At 45.8% G+C, this 24,006-nt stretch overlaps 1 protein-coding gene across 1 annotated transcript in view; it reads left to right on the top strand.

Annotated features, from left to right (window-relative positions):
* The window catches only part of LOC108413994 (very long-chain acyl-CoA synthetase-like), a 33,978-nt gene extending 21,637 nt beyond the window's left edge, over positions 1-12,341 (top strand). Inside the window, exons 8-10 of the mRNA XM_017686729.2 lie at positions 5,552-5,649; positions 10,958-11,088; positions 11,165-12,341. Coding sequence (XP_017542218.2) covers positions 5,552-5,649; positions 10,958-11,088; positions 11,165-11,341 — 406 coding nt within the window. The 3' untranslated portion in view covers positions 11,342-12,341. The remainder of the gene's footprint in view (positions 1-5,551; positions 5,650-10,957; positions 11,089-11,164) is intronic.
* The last annotated feature ends 11,665 nt before the right edge of the window (positions 12,342-24,006 follow it).

Here is a 24,006-nt window from a genome sequence, read left to right as displayed (position 1 = left end):
TTGCAACAATTTTAGAACGAGCCATCCTAGGTTGTAACATCCTGGGGACCTTCATTTTTTTTAGTAGTGAATAGACCAGCGCTGGATGTTTGGTGTGGTAGCAGTATAGGTTAGTGTTTGTTGTTTGTTGGGATGGCTTTGTCTGGTAGTTTGGTTGCATTTGTCCAAGCCCCATCAGTACTTAACTGAACTTTATGTAGGAAGTATGTTTTGTTGGAGAGAGTGCAGCATTTTGGTATCTCAGCTTTGAAGACTTTGGTTAAAAGGGAACTTAAACGGTTAGTTATGGAGGGTTTGGCGGTCCAAGGTGTTTTAGCTTCTGGTGCAATTGTTGATACCATGGTAGCAAGTGATACCTCTGGTTCTTCAGATGATTCTGTGAAGCCAGTTGTGGCTGCTTCTGCCTCTCAACCTGTTCAGCCTCCTGTTGTGCAGGAGGGTGGCCAGGCTTTACCTAGCACATGTGCCACACTTCCACAGTTTGATCCTTTTTCTCCTTTAGAGATTGGGTCAGAGAGTATGGAGAAGGCTTCAGTAAGGGTGGGGGTTGCACAGTTGCAATTTGAGGCTGAGGAGAAGTGTCAAAAGCTAGAGCTGGAGAAAGAACTTGCTATTCGGTGTATGGAGTTGGAAATTGAGCAGGAGATTTGCCTGTGAGAACTGGAGCTTCGGGTGAAGGAGTCTACTTCAGACCCAGTTGTGCAGAAGGTTTCCTCTCAGTCAGCCGCAGAGCTGCCTCCTTCTGAAGCACAGGAGGCCTCTAGCCATGTCCTGCTGCATCTCCTGATGTCCACCCTTCGTCCCTTAATGTGAGTAAGCTTATTTCTTTAGTTCCACCATTTCGAGAAACTGAGGTAAACACATTTTTGTGTGTTGGAGCGCATTGCTTTGGCTTTATGGTGGCCTCAAGATTTGTGGACTCTTCTTCTACAGTGTAAGTTAACTGGGAAAGCTCAAGGTGTTTTATCCTGTCATTAAATGATAGCTTGGACTATGACACAGTTAAGACTGCAGTATTGAGCTTATGAGCTTGTACCTGAAGCCTATAGGCAGTGGTTTTGTAACTGTATGGTTCCATCAGACTTTGAAGTCTGTTGCGCAAGTAAGATAAGATAGGGCTTTACTGTCATTCACATCACATATGATACATGAAATGGAACGAAACATTGTACTCACGGTCCAGTCAACTCCCAAAGTACAAAACAATAAACAATAAATAGAAGGTGCAAATAAAGGGGAGGACAAATAACAGCAGCATGGACCGCAGCAGTATGAGTACGAGGTAGGAGGTGTACATCTTAATACTGGTAATGTATAATGTGACATGTGTGGATGACATAGTGGAGGGGTGATATAGTGGAGGGGTGATATAGTGTAGGGGTGATATAGTGGAGGGATGATATAGTGTAGGGATGATATAGTGTAGGGGTGATATAGTGGAGGGGTGATATAGTGTAGGGGTGATATAGTGGAGGGATGATATAGTGGAGGGGTGATATAGTGTAGGGGTGATATAGTGGAGGGATGATATAGTGGAGGGGTGATATAGTGGAGGGGTGATATAGTGGAGGGATGATATAGTGTAGGGGTGATATAGTGGAGGGCTGATATAGTGGAGGGCTGATATAGTGGAAGGGTGATATAGTGGAAGGGTGATATAGTGTAGGGGTGATATAGTGGAGGGGTGATATAGTGGAGGGGTGATACAGTGGAGGGGTGATACAGTGGAGGGGTGGTATAGTGGAGGGGTGATATAGTGGAGGGGTGATATAGTGGGGGCACTGATTCAGTCCAGCAGCAGAGATGAATCAGTGGACGTGAAGTGCCGTTGCAGTGACGTCTAACTGGAGTTTAAGAGTCTCACGGCTTCAGGGAAGAAGCCGTTCCTCAGTCTGGTAGTTTTGCTCTTAATGCTCCGCAGCCTCCTACCTGAGGGGAGCGGGACGAAGAGTGTGTTTGCTGGATGGGTGGTGGTCCTTCATGATGCCAGGGGCCCTTTTCCTCATCTGGAGGTGTAAATGTCCACGGTGGTGGGAAGGCTGACTCCAACAGTCCTCTGTGCAGCCGTCACCACCGTCTGCAGAGCTTTCCTCTCTGCCGCAGAGCAGCTTCCGTGCCACATGGTGATGCTGGAGCACAGAAAGCTCTCCACCACACGTCTGTAGAATGAGGTGAGGACTGAGCTCCCGAGTCCAGCACGCCTCAGCCTTCTGAGGAAGTAGAGGCGCTGATGTGCCTTCCTGATCAGGCTGGAGGTGTTATTACTCCAGGTGAGATTGTTACTGAGGTGTACGCCCAAGTACCTATAGCTGGAGACCACTTCCACTGCAGATCCTCCGATGTGTAGGGGGAGGGGAGGGATGGTGTCGCCTCTTCTGAAATCCACAATCATCTCCTTTGTCTTCTTCACGTTGATGCAGAGATTGTTCTCACTGCACCAACTCTCCAGGTGTTCCACCTCCTGCCTATAGCCAGACTCATCACTATTTGTGATGCATCCAGCCGCTGCCGTATCATCAATATGACAGCCTGGATGGACGGCTGAGCAGTCATATGTAAGCAGTGTAAACAGGAGGGGGCTCAGCACACAGCCTTGAGGGGAGCCGGTGCTGAGGATGATGGTGGAGGAGGAGATGTTGTGGATCCTCACTGACTGCGGCCTGTTAGTCAGGAAGCCCAGGACCCAATTACAGAGGGAGGTGCTCTGTCCGAGTGTATGGAGTTTGTGAGCCAGGGTCTGGGGAATCATGGTGTTAAAGGCAGATGTGAAATCTACAAAGCATCCCGACATAAGAGTCCTTACTCTCCAGGTGGGTGAGGGCAGTGTGGACCACAGAGGAGATGGCATCCTCCGGGGATCGGTACACGTACTGATGTGGATCCCCAGTGACGTCGATGTTGGCTTTGATGTGGGTCATAACCAGTCTTTCAAAGCACTCTGTGGCTATCGGGGTGAGGGCTACTGGCCGATAGTCATTCAGTCCTGTCAATGTGGAGCTCTTAAGGACTGGGAAATCGGTGGCCGTCTTCAGGCAGGTGGGGACAACTGCCTGGATTAAAGAGGAGTTGAAGATGTCTGTCAGCACCTCGGAGAGTTGATCTGCACAGCACTTCAGCACACACCCCGGAATGTTATCCGGTCCCGGTGTGTTTGGGTCCTCAAAGCAGGCATAGAACTTATTGAGAGCATCAGGTAGTGAGGGGTTCCTAGTGCACTGTGCATCTCTGGTGTTGTAGTCTGTGATGCACTTGTTGCCCTTCCACATGCTCCATGGATCCTGGGAGGAAAAATGACCCTGGATCTTCCGAGCATATGCAACTTTGGCCCTCTTGCTGTCAGCTCTCGTCTAGCTCTCTTGAGTTTCTGTGATCCACCAGACCTGAAGGCAGCATCCCTGACTTTCAGCAGAGATGGGACCTCTACATTCAGCCAGGGTTTCTGGTTCGGGTAGCAGGTCACAGTCCTGGTGGTGGTGACATCCTCAGCACACTTGCTGATGTATCTGAGGACAGCAGATGTATAATCCTGTAGATCCAGTTCCCCTTCCTGCACAGCAGCATCCCTGAACACCTGCCAGTCTGTGCACTCAAAGCAGTCCTGCGGCACAGAGTCACCATCACTGGGCCACACAGTAATGGTCTTCTGAGTGGGTCTGGAGTGTCTCAGCGGGGGATGGTAGGCAGGGACCAGCATGAGGGAGATGTGGTCGGAGAGGCCAAGGTGGGGGCACGGCTCGTATGTTTGTATACACACGGTCAAGTGTGGTATTTCCCCGTGTTGGTATGGTGACGTGCTGATAAAACCCCAGCCACCACGAAAAACTCCGGGTGCTTGTTCTGAAGCGAGCTGATGTGCTCATGTAGCTCCTTCAGCACGTCATTAGCTTTAGCACCAGGCGGGATGTAGACCGTAATGACGAACACCGCCGTGAACCGACGAATTAAATAATGAGGCCGACACTTTACAGTCAGGTATTCTATCACCTCGGCGCAGTGGCTGTTAACCATAACACAGTTTGTGCACCAAGTACTGTCTAGATACAGGTCAACAGTGGGATGATGGTGTACCTTTAGCACTCTTTGCTATTCTGGAAGCGGTCCAAGTGTCACTGGGTTTTACTCTAGCACAGGTCATCTTTGGTCACTCTGTGAGAGGTCTTTTTAAAGTTGCTGAAAGTCCTTTCTTTCAGAGACAAATGAACAAACCAATGTTAATGACTAATTTTAGGGAGCGTTTACATGCTGCTTGTCAAGCTGCACAAACTGCTCTAAGCTCAGTTCAAGGCAAAATGAAATGCCGTTATGACAGGAAAGCTGTTCAACCAGGTCATGAGTGAGAAAAATGTTAGTGGCACCCTCACTTTGTGAAACTGTAGTGCCTGTTGCTATGTCCATGGTAACTCAGGAAAGTTGTGTGCAAGACACAGATGGTCTTGATCCTCATCAGGTTGGTTTTGTTGGTACTCGTTTGTTGAACTCTGAAATGTTGGGTGATTTATCACCTCTTACTTCACGGGTTACGTGCAGGTCTGTCACTGTGTGGGTGCTGGGTATGTTCTCTTGTTCCTGCAGGTTGATAGTCCACCTGACCTTCATGGGAGGAGTAACGTACTATATAACCACCACCGTCATGTGTTTGTTGTGATATTTTGTCATTCCTTGTGGAACATTGTTGATTTGCCACCTCTAACAGTGCACATAGCTTATTGTTCTATATATCCACCCCTACACCACCCTGAGGAGTCCAACAGGTGAGGCTGAGGCGCCTTATACATTTACATCACGTAGCTGTCTGAGTGCACAGACACACCAGGATAGCAGGCGGGTGCAAATTTGTACATGTGTTAGTTTCAGTAATTAAGGTTTTGCTTTCTTTGTTTGTTTTGTTTAGATTAACTCCAGTTTAGATTAAGGGTGTTTATTTTTTTCCTTTGGCACCGTCACCATTGGCTCCTCTTGGGCCTCAAATTGTCAGGGCCCTGTCTGTGTGCCCGTTTTGGTTGGATGTTTGAGCTTTAATAAATGCATCTTTTGAGCTAAAGCTCTAATTCTAGTCTGGTCCCTTCACTTGTCTTGTTCCCTTTGTGTTGCAACCATTTTAGAACGAGCCATCCTAGGTTGTAACATCCTGCCTGGGATTTTGTTCCACCTGTCTGAACACCTCTGTTGGTTGAGCAAATTGGAGAAGCCAGGAAGTCAGAACAAAATCCTAGACAGTGTTTTTACTCTCTGATCCCGGATTAACCCCAACACCCCACACCTGTAGAAGGTGACGTGTGTGCATCAGCACCACTGTGAGCTGTCAGCTGCATTGCTTAATCAGAGACTGTTATCCTCCCGATTTCCCTTGGCTGTTTCTGAAGAAACAGAACGTGTTCTCCTTTGTGTGGTCACACATTTTTAAGCTTTTACTGGTGTTCTTCTCCACCGTTAATTGGAGATCTGTCCATGAACATAAACTCAAACATCAAAGTTTGCCCACAAAAGAGGCGGGGCTAAAGCACAGGTAATCCGTCTTACCTGCGTCACTCACCCTGTCTTTACTGTGCAGGTGGAAGGGGGAAAACGTGGCCACCACTGAAGTTGCTGATGTCCTAGGTATGCTGGATTTCATTGAAGATGCCAACGTTTATGGTGTGAAAATTCCAGGTACAACAGCAAACGGTCTGAATTTGCACTGTGTTCTGGGCCTCAATGTACACTTGGATAACACTGTTGGAGTAAGAGGTGCAAAAAAAAAACAAATAATATATTAAAATAAAACTATAGTGGTTGGTTAGTGTAGTGGGTAACACCTCTGCCTTCTACGCTGTAGGCTGGGGTTCAGTGCCCCGCCTGGGTAAACACCCTACACTACACCAATAAGAGTCCTTGGGCAAGACTCCTAACACCACCTTGGCCTACCTGTGTAAACTGATCAAATTGTAAGTCGCTCTGGATAAGAGCGTCAGCCAAATGCCGTATATCTAAAACAATTTTACTGGTTTGAAGTAATTTAAAAATTTTTATTGTTGTAGGAAATATGCTTACAACCAGCAAAGTGATCTGCCAGACAATTTTGTTTACGACTGAATTTCCAAAAAGGTTGATACACTGTGTAAAATGTAAATAACAGAATTCAATGGTGTGAAACCATTTAAACCCTATATTTTGTCCATTTGACATAGTGCAAAGACAGCATATGAAATGTTGAAACAAAGTCATTTTATTGTTTTTGAAAAATATATTTCTATTCTGAATTTGATGCCAGTAGCACATTCCAATAAGTTGGGACAGGGGCAACAAATGATTGTAAATTTGTGTAATTCTAAAAAAAAAAAACCCACCTGTTGAAACATCTCACCTCATTGGGTGTATTGGCAGTTCGTTAACAACACTGGGTATAAAAGAGCATTTCAGAGAGGCTAAGTTTCAAAGGAAAGATAAGGAGGAGGAGGAGTTCATCTCACAGGCAAATAGCACAAGAATAATATTAGGAATAACATTTCACAAAGTAAAATAACAGAACTTGGGGCTTTCATCATATATGGTACATAATATGATTGAAAGATTCAGAGAATCCAGCGAAATCTCTGGATTAAGGGACAAGATGGAGAACTAATATTGGATGGGAAGATCTTCAGGCCCTCAGGCAGCACTGCATTAAAAACAGACATGATTCTGTAGTGGAAATCACTGCATGGGCTCAGAAACACTTCTGAAAACCACTGACTGTGAACACAGTTCATCACTGCATCCACAAATGCTGTTAAACTCTAAAACACAAAGAAGAACCCAAATATAAACAGGATCCAGAAACGCTGCCACCTTCTCTGGGCCTGAGCTCATTTAAAATGGACTGAGGGGAAGTGGAAAAGTGTCCGGCGGTCCGACGAATCAACATCTGAAATTCTTTAGGAAATCATGGACACTGTGTCCTCCGGGCTGAAGACCCCTCAGCTTGTTATCAGTGCTCAGTTCTAAAGCCAGTATTCATGATGGTTTAGGGGGCATTAGTGCTCATGGCCTGGGTGACCTGCTCATCTGTGAAGGCCCCATTAAAGCTGAATGATATAAACATGTTTTATCAACATCTGCTGCCGTCCAGACGACGTCTTTTTCAGGGAAGGCCTTGATTATTTCAGCAAGACGATGTCAAACCACATTCTGCATGTATTACAGCAGCGCTGTAACTCTGCAGAGTGCTAAACTGACTGGCCTGCAGTCCAGACCCGTCACCCACTGAGAACATTTGGCACATTAAGAGCTGGTAAAAGAGGTGATGCAGCACAGTGGAAAACATGTCACACGTTCGGCCAGTCAGCCTAGGAACTATACTTCCCAGACTCCTCTGCCCCATCACCCGACTCCGGGAAGATCTTTAGCGGCCAATCACCGCTCAAGTTCACCTGAATACTGATGTCCACCTGTGTGTTTGTCATGAGACTAGAGTAGGTTAGTATTTAAGCCCAGGCTTTAGACAGGTTACTTTGCGAGGTGAGTCTCCTGAGCGAGTCTCCTGAGCGAGTCTCCTGAGACCTTGTGTGTTTCTCCTGTTTCTTGTTTACACTGATTTTGGATTTGCCCTTCTGTACCGTCGCCAGGTTTTTGGATGTTTTGGGTTTTTGCCTTTGCCTGTGTTTTTGGACTTTTCCCTACGTGGTGTGATGGCCTCCCATTTATTGTGGTTGACTTTGGAACTGATCAATGCCTGTGTATCTGCCTGTGTATCTGCCTGAATCCATAAGTAAAGCTTTTGTTTTATAACTGCAAGCGTCTGCTTACTGATCAAACGTTACAATATATTTTTTAATTAGTTTTTTTTTTTAAAGTTTCAACATTTGATGAGTTCTCTTTGCACTATTTTAATTATATGTTTTACATTATTTGTAAATCATTATTCTGATTTTATTAATATTTTTGCACAGTCTCCCAAACTTTTTTGTTGAGTTGTACTAAAATCACTTAAAACCAATAAGATGTCTCAAAGTAAGTTTAACAATCTTACATTATAGCAACAACAGTCTCAAAGAGAAATGTTAGACGCTTAGACTAGATTAAAGATTTCACTTTTTTACAGCACTTTTATTCAGTGCTGTCATGGTTCTAATGGACTATTCCATGTTACATGTTGCATATAGACAGAACGGTATGAACAATGTAATAAAGCAATAATTTACATTTTGGACAAGGTTTTTTTCAGTATTGAGAGGTCGTATAAAGAGCACTGCATGCACTCAGCAGTAAATGAAGTAAATACTCACAAGCAGTTACACAACTACTGATTACACCCTGAGCACCCCAGGCTATACCAATAAGAGCGCTTGGGCAGGACTCGTAACACTGCCTTGGCCTTTCTGTGTAAAATGATCAAACTGTAAGTCGCCCTGGATCGGAGCGTCAGCCACATGCCATAAATGTAAAACGTAGATTACTAATTGCTGACTGGTTACTCATTACTCAACTACTTCACCTCTACAGTACTCTGCACCTCATAGTGTCCTCAGATACAGTATTTTACTTAGGACAAGCAGAATCAGTTCATTTCACTTAATAGTCAAATCAAATTTATTCGTGGCGCTTTTTACAACGGATGTGTCACAAAGCAGCTTCACAGAATTCCAGAAAAGACGAAGTTTTAACATGAATGTAAAACCCAGAGGTGAGCAAGCCAGGGGGCAACGGTGGCAAGGAGAACCTCCCTCAGAGAGTGATTATACTACTAATATTAATAGCAGTAGTATTAGTAGTAGGAATAGCTGGGAGTCTATGAGAACATCAGTGTAGGGTGGGCAGCTAGTCCAAGGCAGGTGGCGGATAGCTGGGGTGTGGGCAGCTGGTTTAAAATGAGTTTAAAAATATCTCAAGTAAAAAATATCTAGAGGTAGTTTAAAAATCAAATATTTTTACAACCGTCTCAGAGTGAGAAATACTGAGATTAACCAATGGTTTCATGTCCTGTTTTGCAGCGTAGACGGTTGGTCACGCAGGAGCCCAGAGCCTCGACTTAAATTTAAATGTGTGCATCTAGGGGGCGCTGCTCCTGTCTTTAGATCAGAACCCCTGAGTCACTGACTCCACCCCTGCTTCTGGCTGGGGGTTTAAGCCGACAGACTGAGCCCACTGTAAAGGTGTGGTTCCTGCATGCAGGTGTGAGATTATGGTGACAGATTAGAGGCAATCATTAATTTTTACGTCTGATTCTAAGAAGTGAGCGGCTTCTTCACAGCAGGTATGACAAGCATGCGGTCACTGCATCGTAAAGGCTCTGATCGGGTGTGGAGCCCGGTCTCATGTCCTCGCCCTGATTGCACAAGCCACTTATCACGGTTTCGTTATCACGCCGGCCACTACAGTCACCTGTAAAACCTGCGGCTGATTTAATTCGAGCTTTGCTGCTTGTATTTATGAATTGATTTGTTTAAAAACGATGGTCACAAATCAGCCCACGCTGTCAGAAAAAGGCTCTGTTCCCGTGTGTTTGTGTGTTGAGTGGTGAACAGAGATATTGAGCACATTTACACTGTTTACACGTTCATTTCTACACTGCGTTCATCTCTAATCGTATGTATTTCAATAATTAAGATAAAGAATTAAGTACAGAATGAATAGAAGAAGTTCATCTTACAGTGGCCTTACAGCAGAAATATTCGAGATTTTGAGCACATCTAAGCTGTTCACACTTTCATGGCATGTCAAACTAAAGACCTTCCGGCCAAAGTGCTGCGAGAAGACTTTACTGTAAGCTCTGAAATCAGATCATGAAGGCCTACTTAGCTGATAAGCTGAATCAGGTGTGCTTAATGAGGCAGGGAGCTGAAGTCTACGGAGTTATGGCCCAAAGAAATAATCTGACTTCTGCCAATCTGATCCAAACCACATCTGCGGGTGGTTTGAAATGCGACTCCAGTCAGATTTTTACAGATGCGTCTCAGTCTGGACGCTCTGGACGCTCAAATCAGATTTCATAGTGTCTATTGCGTCACACACAACACAACAATGAGGACGTCAAGTCCAGAGGGGTGAAGTGCCGGGACTCGAGAAGAGCTCCAAAGATTCATGATGATGAAGGAAGTTCTGACCCTCCTACCTTGTCGGTCCACCTTGTAGATGTAAAGTCAGAGACGACAGCTCATCTGCTGCTGCACAGTTTGTGTTGGTCATCCTCTAGTCCTTCATCAGTGGCCACAGGACGCTGCCCACAGGACGCTGCCCTCAGGACGCTGCCCACAGGACGCTGCCCACAGGACGCTGTTGGCTGGATATTTTTGGTTGGTGGACGGTTCTCAGTCCAGCAGCGACACTGAGGTTTTTAAAAACTTCAGCAGCACTGCTGTGTCTGATCCACTCAGACCAGCACAACACACACTAACACACCACCTCCACGTCAGTGTTACTGCAGTGCTGAGAATGACCCACCACCCAAATAGTACCTGCTCTGTGAGGGTCCATGGGGGTCCTGACCACTGAAGAACAGGGTAACAGAGTATCAGAGAAACAGATGGACTACAGTCTGTAACTGTAGAACTACAGAGTGCAGCTATACAGTAAGTGGAGCTGATAAAGTGGACAGTGAGCGTAGAAACAAGGAGGTGGTCAGTATGTTACACCTGACCGGTGCTTATTTTTTATTCTTAGTATTATAGAAAATGAAATGTTTTAAATGAGGAAACCTTTCATTAATGTATATTTCAGAATTGTGGATCATGTGTTTTATATACAATTCCAAAATATACGCATATTTCTGCATGAATTAATTATATAGTACATTTATTCACACGTTCTTGCTTCATATTTAACACATTTTGATGATTAAAATGTACCTTTATATAAATTGAGTCTATAATTGTTATTGATTTTTTTTTTTTCATAGTTATAAACTGTGTAAATCTCAGTGCTGCATAAATGAATAGTGTGTGTGTGTGTGTGTGTGTGTGTGTGTGTGTGTGTGTGTGTGTGTGTGTGTGTGTGTGTGAAGGTCATGAAGGTCGGGTTGGAATGGCAGCGGTCACTCTGAAGGAAAACCTCGAGTTCGACTGCAGAGAGGCGTTTAACCACGTCACCGGCGTCCTGCCTGTTTACGCCAGACCGAGATTCATCCGCGTCCTGGTACGATGTTTACAAACAAACACGGGTCGCGCGTTTGACACCTGTAGCTGATGAGCGCTGCCTCTGTCCGTTTCAGGAGTCCATGGAGCTCACGGGCACGTTTAAGCAGGTGAAGGTGAAGTTGGTGAAGGAGGGGTTTGACCCCAAGGTCGTTCCTCCGCCCCTCTACGTCCTGCACGAGAGCAGCCGCAGCTACGTCCCCCTCACGCAGACCTACTACAGCTCCATTGTAGGGGGGGAGATTCGCTTCTGAACATGCAGCGCCACCCTGAGGGACTGACTGGTTTAACAGGTTAAACCAAAACCTGGAAACATGCTCGCTGCTAATGCTAGCTGCCTCTCTGAGCTGTGTAGGCCCCTCTAATCACTGCTTTGCTGAGCAGCACGTCTCATACCTGCTGCTCTGTGAGCTCCATTGTTGCAGGACCAAAATGGTCAAGCTGGTCACCAAGTTTTATCAAGCTGGTCATACTGGTCTACTAGCTTGGTCAAACTGATCATGTTGAACCCCCAACTTGGTCAAGCTGGTCATACTAATCCCCCAACTTGGTCAAGCTAATCATATTGGTCCCCCAACTTGGTCAAACTTGTCATGTTGGTCCACCAGCTAAACCAGTCAAAGTCAAAGGAAAACATATCATATGCTGGTCTACAAATTTAACCAGCTTGAGCCCAACTCCAGGCTGATTTTAGCAAGATTTTGTTTTTTACAAATGATTGATTAGATTATTGATACCGAAAGTTTTTAATGTGTTTAGCGTGGAAGCTCGTGTGGAATGTGTGTTTAGAGTGTAATTCTCCTGTCTGGAGGTGAAACTGTAAAAAATTATCCACGCTGTTTTTGCTCTGCGTGGCCGTGAGAGCTTCAATGGTTGTGATGATCAGCTGTAATTCCAATATTGGAAAAATAATTATTCCCATTTATCTGTGAATACTGTTGACCGCTGATGTGTCCTGTAACTGTAGTGTGTTCAGTGATGACTGAATTTGTTTCTGAACAATCAGACAATCAGTTCCTGAATCTGAATCATCACTGAGTTTAATGACTGGTGTTGTGCTGCCCTCTTTCTTTCAGACCAGGTACAGCAGGACCTGCTCAGTTGTCTTGATCAGATCTCAGATGAGAATATACACTATATTTCCAAAAGTATTCACTCCCCCATCCAGATCACTGAATTCAGGTGTTCCAGTCACTTCCATGACCACAGGTGTATAAAGCCGAGCCCCTCGGCCTGCAGACTGCTTCTACAGACATTAGTGAAAGAATGGGTCGCTCTCAGGAGCTCAGTGAGTTCCAGCGTGGTGCCGTGATCGGACGCCACCTGTGCAGCAAGTCCAGTCGGGAAATTTCCTCACTACTAAATATTCCACAGTCCACTGTCAGTGGGATTATAACAAAGTGGAAGCGATTGGGAACGACAGCAGCTCAGCCACGAAGTGGTCGGCCACGTAAAATGACAGAGCGGTCAGCGGATGCTGAGGGGCATAGTGCGCAGAGGTCACCGACTTTCTGCAGAGTCAATCACTACAGACCTCCAAACTTCATGTGGCCTTCAGATCAGCTCAAGAACAGCGTAGAGAGCTTCATGGAATGGGTTTCCATGGCCGAGCAGCTGCATCCAAGCCTTACATCACCAAGCGCAATGCAAAGCGTGGAATGCAGTGGTGTAAAGCGCCGCCACTGGACTCTAGAGCAGTGGAGACGAGTTCTCTGGAGTGACCAATCACGCTTCTCCATCTGGCAATCTGATGGACGAGTCTGGGTTTGGCGGTTGCCAGGAGACGGTACTTGTCTGACTGCATTGTGCCGAGTGTAAAGTTTGGTGGAGGGGGGATCATGGTGTGGGGGTGTTTTTCAGGAGTTGGGCTCGGCCCCTCAGTTCCAGTGAAAGGAACTCTTAAAGCTTCAGCACCAAGAGATTTTGGACAATTTCACGCTCCCAACTTTGTGGGAACAGTTTGGGGACGGCCCCTTCCTGCTCCAACATGACTGTGAGTCCTGACCTCAACCCAACAGAACCCCTTTGGGATGAATTAGAGTGGAGACTGTGAGCCAGGCCTTCTCGTCCAACATCAGTGTCTGACCTCACAAATGTGCTTCTGGAAGAACGGCCAAAAATTCCCATAAACCGATGGGCCGACATCATATTAAACCCTATGGATTAAGAATGGGACGCCACTCAAGTTCATATGTGTGTGAAGCAGATGACCAAATACTTTTGGAAATATAGTGTATATATTTCTGAAGACGAAACTGGAGATAAGCAACTTTACTAAGCTAGTCATGGTGTTTCTCCACCAGAGCACTGTGTGTGTGTGTGTGTGTGTTACAGCTCTGTGGATCAATACTCTGATCAGAGAACACTTAATAGATTGATTGTAATTATCGGTTGTATTGTAAAGGCTTTGCATGTTTGTATGATGATGTTTGCAGAATGATATCAGAATAAAGACATACTGAGTGGTTACTGAAGGAACGCACTGCTGAGATATTTGAAAATGTCTGCTCTTTACATTGTGTGTAAATTTCATGATGAATGGACCGAAAGAAACGACCCAGAATGACTTGGAAATAATTCTGGTTCCATTGGCTTCCATTAAAAGTAAAGTGACCGTTTTAGAGATACAAGGTTTTGTTCTGAAAGCAGCGACATGTAGAGACTGAATAACTGACTAGACAACATTGTGCACTGCAAATTAAGCAATTATCAGTTTAATAAGTGTTAAATGTGTGACTTATTGAAGATGCTATCTAAAGATTTAATTGGTTTATTTCACACATTTTTGGAGATTAATAGTTTTATCCGACTTTTTTTCATACAACTTTTATCTCTGGGGTCATCTCAAACAAACAAGTACTACTATCACTACTACCACCACCACCACCACCACTATAACTACTACCACCACCACCACTATAACTACTACCACCACCACCACCACTATAACTACTACCACCACCACCACCACTATAACTACTACTACCACCACCACCACTATAACTACTACCACCACCACCACCACTATAACTACTACCACCACCACCACCACTATAACTACTACTACCACCACCACTATAACTACTACCACCACCACCACCACTATAACTACTACCACCACCACCACCACTATAACTACTACTACCACCACCACTATAACTACTACCACCACCACCACCACTATAACTACTACCACCACCACCACTATAACTACTACCACCACCACCACCACTATAACTACTACCACCACCACCACCACCACTACAACTACTACTACCACCACCACCACCACTATAACTACTACTACCACCACCACCACTATAACTACTACTACCACCACCACCACTATAACTACTACCACCACCACCACCACTATAACTACTACTACCACCACCACCACCACCACTATAACTACTACCACCACCACCACCACCACTACAACTACTACTACCACCACCACCACCACTATAACTACTACTACCACCACCACCACTATAACTACTACTACCACCACCACCACTATAACTACTACCACCACCACCACTATAACTACTACCACCACCACCACCACTACAACTACTACTACCACCACCACCACCACCACTACAACTACTACCACCACCACCACTATAACTACTACTACCACCACCACCACCACCACTATAACTACTACCACCACCACCACCACTATAACTACTACCACCACCACCACCACTATAACTACTACCACCACCACCACCACCACCACTATAACTACTACCACCACCACTATAACTACTACCACCACCACCACCACTACAACTACTACTACCACCACCACCACCACCACTATAACTACTACCACCACCACCACCACTATAACTACTACCACCACCACCACCACTATAACTACTACCACCACCACCACTATAACTACTACCACCACCACCACCACTATAACTACTACCACCACCACCACCACTATAACTACTACTACCACCACCACTATAACTACTACCACCACCACCACCACTATAACTACTACCACCACCACCACCACTATAACTACTACCACCACCACCACTATAACTACTACCACCACCACCACCACTATAACTACTACCACCACCACCACCACCACTACAACTACTACTACCACCACCACCACCACTATAACTACTACTACCACCACCACCACTATAACTACTACTACCACCACCACCACTATAACTACTACCACCACCACCACCACTATAACTACTACTACCACCACCACCACCACCACTATAACTACTACCACCACCACCACCACCACTACAACTACTACTACCACCACCACCACCACTATAACTACTACTACCACCACCACCACTATAACTACTACTACCACCACCACCACTATAACTACTACCACCACCACCACTATAACTACTACCACCACCACCACCACTACAACTACTACTACCACCACCACCACCACCACTACAACTACTACCACCACCACCACTATAACTACTACTACCACCACCACCACCACCACTATAACTACTACCACCACCACCACCACTATAACTACTACCACCACCACCACCACTATAACTACTACCACCACCACCACTATAACTACTACTACCACCACCACCACCATCACTATAACTACTACCACCACCACTATAACTACTACCACCACCACCACCACTACAACTACTACTACCACCACCACCACCACCACTATAACTACTACCACCACCACCACCACTATAACTACTACCACCACCACCACCACTATAACTACTACCACCACCACCACTATAACTACTACCACCACCACCACCACTATAACTACTACCACCACCACCACCACTATAACTACTACCACCACCACCACTATAACTACTACTACCACCACCACCACCACCACTATAACTACTACCACCACCACCACCACTATAACTACTACTACCACCACCACTATAACTACTACCACCACCACCACCACTATAACTACTACCACCACCACCACCACTATAACTACTACTACCACCACCACTATAACTACTACCACCACCACCACCACTATAACTACTACCACCACCACCACCACCACCACTACAACTACTACCACCACCACCACCACTACAACTACTACTACCACCACCACCACCACTATAACTACTACTACCACCACCACCACTATAACTACTACTACCACCACCACCACTATAACTAGTACCACCACCACCACCACCACTATAACTACTACTACCACCACCACCACCACCACTATAACTACTACCACCACCACCACCACCACTACAACTACTACTACCACCACCACCACCACTATAACTACTACTACCACCACCACCACTATAACTACTACTACCACCACCACCACTATAACTACTACCACCACCACCACTATAACTACTACCACCACCACCACCACTACAACTACTACTACCACCACCACCACCACCACTACAACTACTACCACCACCACCACTATAACTACTACTACCACCACCACCACCACCGCCACAACTACTACTACTACTACCACCTCTACTATTACTACCACCACCTACTACTACTACCACCACCACCACCACCTCTACTACCACTACTACTACAACAACTACTACTACCACCACCACCACTACAACTACTACTGAAAGGACCGGCCGTTTTTGGTCTGTTCATGAAGAGGAACCAGAGAGTGGATCACCTGTCCTGTGGAAAGCCTCAGTTGCAGCGGGAGCGCTCGGTGCAGGAAGACAGAACGACTCTCGTAATCAATCAAAGAGTTCATTAAGTCTTCTGCACAAAGAAAGAAGGGCACTCCTTCTTTTATACAAACATGTCCTGCCCTGTTGCGTACAAGCAAACAGGGTGGACCCAAATAAGTTGTCTAACAGTCATGAAATGCTAAGCTGACACTCACGGACCACCGGAACTGCCCAAAGGAGGGGGGCTTCTGCTCTGTGTACGATAATCTTACCTACGAAAGAGAACAAATGGTTCTGGACAGAATGTTGTCCCGATAAGAGGAGCAAGTTGTTTGTGCAAAACTGCCAAGGACAGTAGCTATGCTTGCTGCAAAGTCTGCTTAGAGCAGAGTTAGAGCAGAGTTAACCCTTTCATTCCCCTCTTTTATGCCTCACCAACTGGTGAGACATAACAGGGCTAGTTACTGTGGTGCGTGAGAACACACATACATATGGTTGGTGCTGGAGATGAGAGGCTGGTATACGGGCCGCGGGGGTCGCATCGCAGAGGCCAGCGCGTAGACCCCTTCCATGAGGCATCTGAAAAAAACAAGGACCCAAACACAACAATAGCAAAACCATACAGATAATGGGGACAGCCATGGCAAAATAAGGAGTAAGTAGTTAATAAGGAGTTAGTAAGGAGTTAGTAAGGACATATTTAAGAATGTACAGTAAACATGTAGCAAGATCTGTAGTGTTGCGAGTTTTAGAACAAAAATCCTGTGATAGAGAAAGAGAATAATGTGAGGGTAATCATAATGAGTAACATTCAAACAGTCAGGAGACAGACAGGTGTGTGCTACCGCCTGCAGAGTAGCAGAGAGATCCTGAGGGGCCGTGACCATGGAGTGCTTGTTCACACTGGAGGGCATCAGGTGACACACGTAGCAGGAGTCATTGTTGTACTGCTTGGCTGTCCAGTTAGCATACTGCCAGAAAACGTTATCCATGGGGGATCCGCCAGCACGTTCCACCAGGCACAGGATTAATATTAGCTGCAACATACTTCTGTAACACAGGACAGCTTAGAGATAGGAAACAAAAATAGTTAGACGTCTAACATGTATATACATCACTGCGGGGCTGACTGACATCTGGAGGCATGAATCCACTGTGGAAAAAGATCAGTTAATACCCCCGTGCGTGTGACAGCGAGTACAGTAGTGGGTTCAGAGAAAGGGGAGTCTGAAAAACCCTTTCTCTCAAATTTCTTGACCAATACCTGATCACCCGGCTTAAAAGCATGAGTTGGGACCTTGGGAGGGTCTGTGATAGTTTGGTTGACCCTCTCCCAGTATTCATTCAGAACAGTTGACAACCCTGCGGTGTACTCGCTGCGACGCACATCCAAGTCCGCCCCATGACAATGGAACGGACGTCCCATGACAATTTCATACGGCGACAGACCACCCAGAGTGTCTGTGCGCGCCATCCGTAGTTTGGCCAAAACTACAGGTAAAACCTTCACCCAATTAGTGATTCTGCGTCTGCATGGCTTTTCATAACCGCCCTTTTATAGTCCGATTAACCCTTTCGACCATACCCGAGGATTGAGGGTGATAGGGGATGTGGAAAGCCCAGTCTATGCTCAGGTGCTTCGCGAGCATCTGTGTGACTTTGGAGGTGAACGGTGTGCCTTTGTCGGAGTCTATTCCTAAGGGGACACCGTAACGCGGTATGATTTCTTGGCATAGTTTTGTCACAACTGTATTTGCATTTTCTTTATTGCATGGGAACGCCTCTGTCCAACCAAAAATTTATCTACTAAGACCAGTAAATATTTGTGAGGCCCTACAGTCGTCATGTGTGTGAAATCGATTTGCCATTCTTGGAAAGGTGTTTCCGGTTTAGGAAGAACTTGGTGCGGTCCGGCCGGTTTTGGGTTATTCTGTAAGACACATGTAAGACAACGGTCTAATATGCGATCAACGGCAGAGTTCAAATTGTGAATGCAAAACAATTCGGACATGTCACGCTTTACCCCTCTTCGTTCCCGATGCGAAATACCATGAAAATCGGGAACGAGGAACAGAACACAATGTGCGGGCGTCGCGCAGCGGTTTGACGGCTGGATCGTAGCCCGATGACAGCCAATGCTTGATATCAGAGTCCGAGCTGGTGGCCTGAATACAGTCAAGATCACGACCAGGAAGTAAGTCAACCGTGAGTGCAGCACAGGAGAAGGAAGCCGGATTCATAAAAGGGCAAGTGGGGCCATGAAGAGCTCCGCGTTTCGCGGCAGAGTCGGCGGTATTGTTACCAACAGAGTCAGGGTCGCTACGACGCTGGTGAGCGCGAACTTTAACAACGGCCAGTCGGGAGGGCAGGAAGCTAGCCCTGATCAGGTCCTCGATAAGCGACGCATGGGAAATGGGTTTGTTATCAGTAGTAACGAAACCGCATTGATGCCAGATTCCCCCAAAATGTGTAAGGTCAAGTCATGACCTAGAACGATTTTTTCAGCATCCTGTACCATTAGTGCGCACGCCGCGACCGCTCGGAGACAGGACGGAAGGCCTCGGGCCGTAACGTCCAATGATTTAGAATAATATGCGCAAGGGCGCAAACCTCCCCCGTGGGGCTGAGCCAGAACCGCAGCAGCAGTGCCCCCCGACTCCGACACCCACAGGTGAAATGGCAGAGCGTAGTTGGGCAGGCCCAAGGCTGGTGCAGACTGCAGTGAGGACAGTAGAGCAGAATATGCACAGTTCATGGCTGTAGTCCATGTGAGGCGATGAGTCATGGCCTGTTCGTGAGTGAAGGAGGCACGCAGTGTTTTGTCATGCGCGGAGCAGTCAGGAATCCACTGTCTGCAGTAATTGATGAGGCCGAGGAAAGACATCATAGCCTGCTTGGTGGCGGGCTTGGGAAGCTGCGTGATGCATGACACTCGGTCAGCGGAGAGGAGGCGTTGACCTTGAGATAATTGGTAGCAAAAAGTGCAGCTGTCCTGTTATTTATCTGTCTTTTCTTAAACCTAACTTGCCTGGCACTGCTGTGGATTGAAGTCCACATTTCAAAAAAAAAAAAATACACAGTAGTGATCAGACAATGCAACATCCTTAATAGAGGCTGAAATGTTAAGACCCTTTGAGATAACCACATCCAAAGTGTGACCATGGCAATGTGTGCTTCCAGTCACATGCTGAGAAAGTTCAAAAGATTCAAGTACATCATAGAGTTCTTTGGCGTAATTATCCTTGTGATTATCAATATGAATGTTAAAATCACCAGCAATAACAAAATGATCAAATTCAGTAGAAATAAAAGATAACATATCTGTGAAGTCATCAATAAAATTAGCATTGTACCTTGGAGGTCTGTAGACAGTTACTAGTAATATTCTTTGTGCCCCCTTTAAAATCGCATCTAAATATTCAAAAGATGTGAAATCACCAAGTGGTAACTGCTTGCATTGGAAAGTATCATTAAACAGCATTGCTACACCTCCACCTTTCTTGCCGGTGCGTGAAACGTTTAAAAAGTTAAAGTTTGGTGGAGCCGTCTCAGTTAACACAATATCAGCACTATATGAGTTTAATGTCTCTGTTAAAAGCATGAAATCAAGCCTGTGAGTTGTAATTAAATCATTAATTATATAAGACTTATTTGTAAGAGATCTGATATTCAGTAGAACTAACTTAATAACCTGTGCACTTTGTTTCAAAGACTGTGAGTTACTTCTAACATACTGCAGGTTGGATGTATTCACAGTATCTGACCTAAACTCCTTGTTCTTTCTGCTTCTGATAAGAACTGGAATGGGAGAGATAATTGGGACACAGGGTCCATGCTTGTTTTGGAAACAAGTACCGCTGATATCATCACTGTAGCAGCACAGACCCAAAAGAGAGAATGCAGAAAGGCTGAGCGCAGATGGCGTAAAACCAAACTTCACACACATAAAGAGAGTTTCTTCAGTTCACCCCACACCTTTTTCACGTCATACCACGATTTATAGCTTTCATTCATGTAAGATAGGTCTCATCCGGGATCCCCTATGCCCTCATTAATCCCTGGGGTATGCGGGTATTTGCGGATTACTTTCGGTCCAACCGGCTAGGTTGGACAAAAATGGATCAACATAATAGCCCAAATTACATCTACGCATCCATGCAGCCGGTGTCTCTTCCGGCTCTGGTTGGAACGACGTGCCCAGTATGGAAAAATACAGTGAGAGCTGTACTGAGAGTTTCCACTATAGGACGTTCCCTGTCTCCCACTAAGCGCTTAGGTTTAAATGTACCCTCTCTACTCTCACTCTCGTACTCCCGCCCACCCGACAGGGCTGGGTCGGTTCGCTCTGAACACCCAGGTGATCTCGACAACCAGGTAGAGGTCCAAAAACGATTAATTGGACTTACCTGGGTGAAGAGAACACGTCGGAGGTCACCATTTGAAAGGACCGGCCGTTTTTGGTCCGTTCATGAAGAGGAACCAGAGAGTGGATCACCTGTCCTGTGGAAAGTCTCAGTTGCAGCAGGAGCGCTCGGTGCAGGAAGACAGAACGACTCTCGTAATCAATCAAAGAGTTTATTAAGTCTTCTGCACAAAGAAAGAAGGGCACTCCTTCTTTTATACAAACATGTCCTGCCCTGTTGCGTACAAGCAAACAGGGTGGACCCAAATAAGTTGTCTAACAGTCATGAAATGCTAAGCTGACACTCACGGACCACCGGAACTGCCCAAAGGAGGGGGGCTTCTGTTCTGTGTACGATAATCTTACCTACGAAAGAGAACAAATGGTTCTGGACAGAATGTTGTCCCGATAAGAGGAGCAAGTTGTTTGTGCAAAACTGCCAAGGACAGTAGCTATGCTTGCTGCAAAGTCTGCTTAGAGCAGAGTTAGAGCAGAGTTAACCCTTTCAACTACTATCACCACCTCTACTACCACTACTACTACTACCACTACAACTACTACCACCACCACCACTACTACTACTACCACCTCTACTACCACCACCTACTACTACTACCACCTTCGCCACAACTACTACTACTACTACTACTACTACCACCTCTACTATTACTACCACCACCATCATTACTATTACTACTACCACCACCACTACTACTACCACCACCACCACTACTACTACCACCGCCACCACTACTACTACTACCACCACCACCATCATTACTATTACTACTACCACCACCACCACTACTACTACCACCTCTACCACTACTACTACTACCACTACTATTACTACCACCACCACCCCTACTACTACTACTACTACCACCACCACCCCTACTACTACTACTACTACCACCACCACCACTACTACCTCTACCACCTCTACCACTACTACTACTACCACCTCTACCACTACTACTACCACCACCACCACTACTACTACCACCTCTACCACCTCTACCACTACTATTACTATTACTACCACCACCACCCCTACTACTACTACTACTACCACCACCACCACTATAACTACTACCACCTCTACCACTACTACTACTACCACCACTACTACTACTACCACCACCACCACAACTACTTCCACCTCTACCACCTCCACTACTACTACCACCACCACCACTACTACTACTACTACTACCACCACCACCACTACTATTACTACTACCACTGCCACAACTACTACTACTACTACCCCCTCTACCACTACTACTATTACTACTACCACCACCACTACTACTAATAATAATAATAATTTTACTGCCACTATTTTGATTTATACATGTTTATTTTGAAAGTCCACAGGGAGGAACCAATCCAAGGGAGGAGTGATAAATAATAATAATCTTCTTCTTCTTTCGGCTCCTCCCTTTAGGGGTCTCCACAGCGGATCATCTGCCTCCATCTTGCCCTATCCATTGCCTCCTCTACTTTCACACCAAACATCTCCATGTCCACCTTCACTACATCCATAAACCTTCTCTGAGGTCTACCTCTTCTCCTTCTACCCGGCAGCTCCATCATTCTTTGCCCAATATATCCACTATTCCTCCTCAACACATGTCCAAACCATCTCAAACTGGCCTCTCTGGCTTTATCTCCAAACTGCTCCACCTTCACCCTCCCTCTGATCTGCTCATTTCTAATCTTGTCCAGCCTGGTCACTCCCAACGAAAATCTCAGCATCTTCATCTCCGCCACCTCCAGCTCAGCCTCCTGTCTTTTAGACAGAGCCACAGTCTCCAAACCGTCCATCATAGCAGGACACACTACTGTCTTGTAGACCTTCCCTTTCACTCTTGCTGCTATCCTTCTGTCACACATCAGCCCTGACACACGTCTCCACCCACTCCATCCTGCCTGCGCCCTCTTCTTCACCTCTTTTCTACACTGTCCATTGCTCTGGATGGTTGACCCAAGATATTTGAAGTCATCCACCTTTACGACCTATACTCCTTGCATCTTCACCTTTCCACCTGCCTCCTTCTCATTCACACACATGTATTCCGTCTTGTCTCTACTGACCTTCATTCCTCTCCTCTCCAGTGCAAACCTCCACCTCTCCAGATTCTCTTCCACCTGCTCTCTACTCTCACCACAGATTACAATGTCATCTGCAAACATCATGGTCCATGGAGCCTCCTGTCTGACCTCATCTGTCAACCTGTCCATCACCATTGCAAACAAGAAGGGGCTCAAAGCTGATCCCTGATGTAACCCCACCTTCACCTAGAAACCATCTCTCACTCCAACTGCACACCTCACCACTGTCTCACTATCCTCATACATGTCCTGCACCACCCTAACATACTTTTCAGCTACACCTGATTTCCTCATACAGTACCACAGTTCCTCTCTTGGCACCCTATCATCTGCCTTCTCTAGATCCACAAAGACACAATGCAGCTCCTTCTGACCTTCTCTGTACTTCTCTACCAACACTCTCAACACAAAAACTGCATCTGTGGTGCTCTTTCAGTGCATGAAACCAAACTGCTGCTCACTGATCTGGACCTCTCGCCTTTGCCTTGCTTCAACACTACTGCTACTACTACTAATAATAGTAATAATAATAATAATAATAATAATAATAATAATAATAATAATAATAATAATAACTCAGTATGTGTTTTATGCAGAAAGAAAGACCTAATAAAACAAGCACAACCTAAACAGAAAATAATAAAATAAGTAGACAATGAAAAGATGATAAATAAATAAAAAGAAAATAAAC

The sequence above is a fragment of the Pygocentrus nattereri genome, chromosome 7, assembly GCF_015220715.1.
Source record: "Pygocentrus nattereri isolate fPygNat1 chromosome 7, fPygNat1.pri, whole genome shotgun sequence".
NCBI classification, from domain to species: Eukaryota; Metazoa; Chordata; class Actinopteri; order Characiformes; family Serrasalmidae; genus Pygocentrus; species Pygocentrus nattereri.
This window is presented reverse-complemented; position numbering and strand designations above follow the sequence as displayed.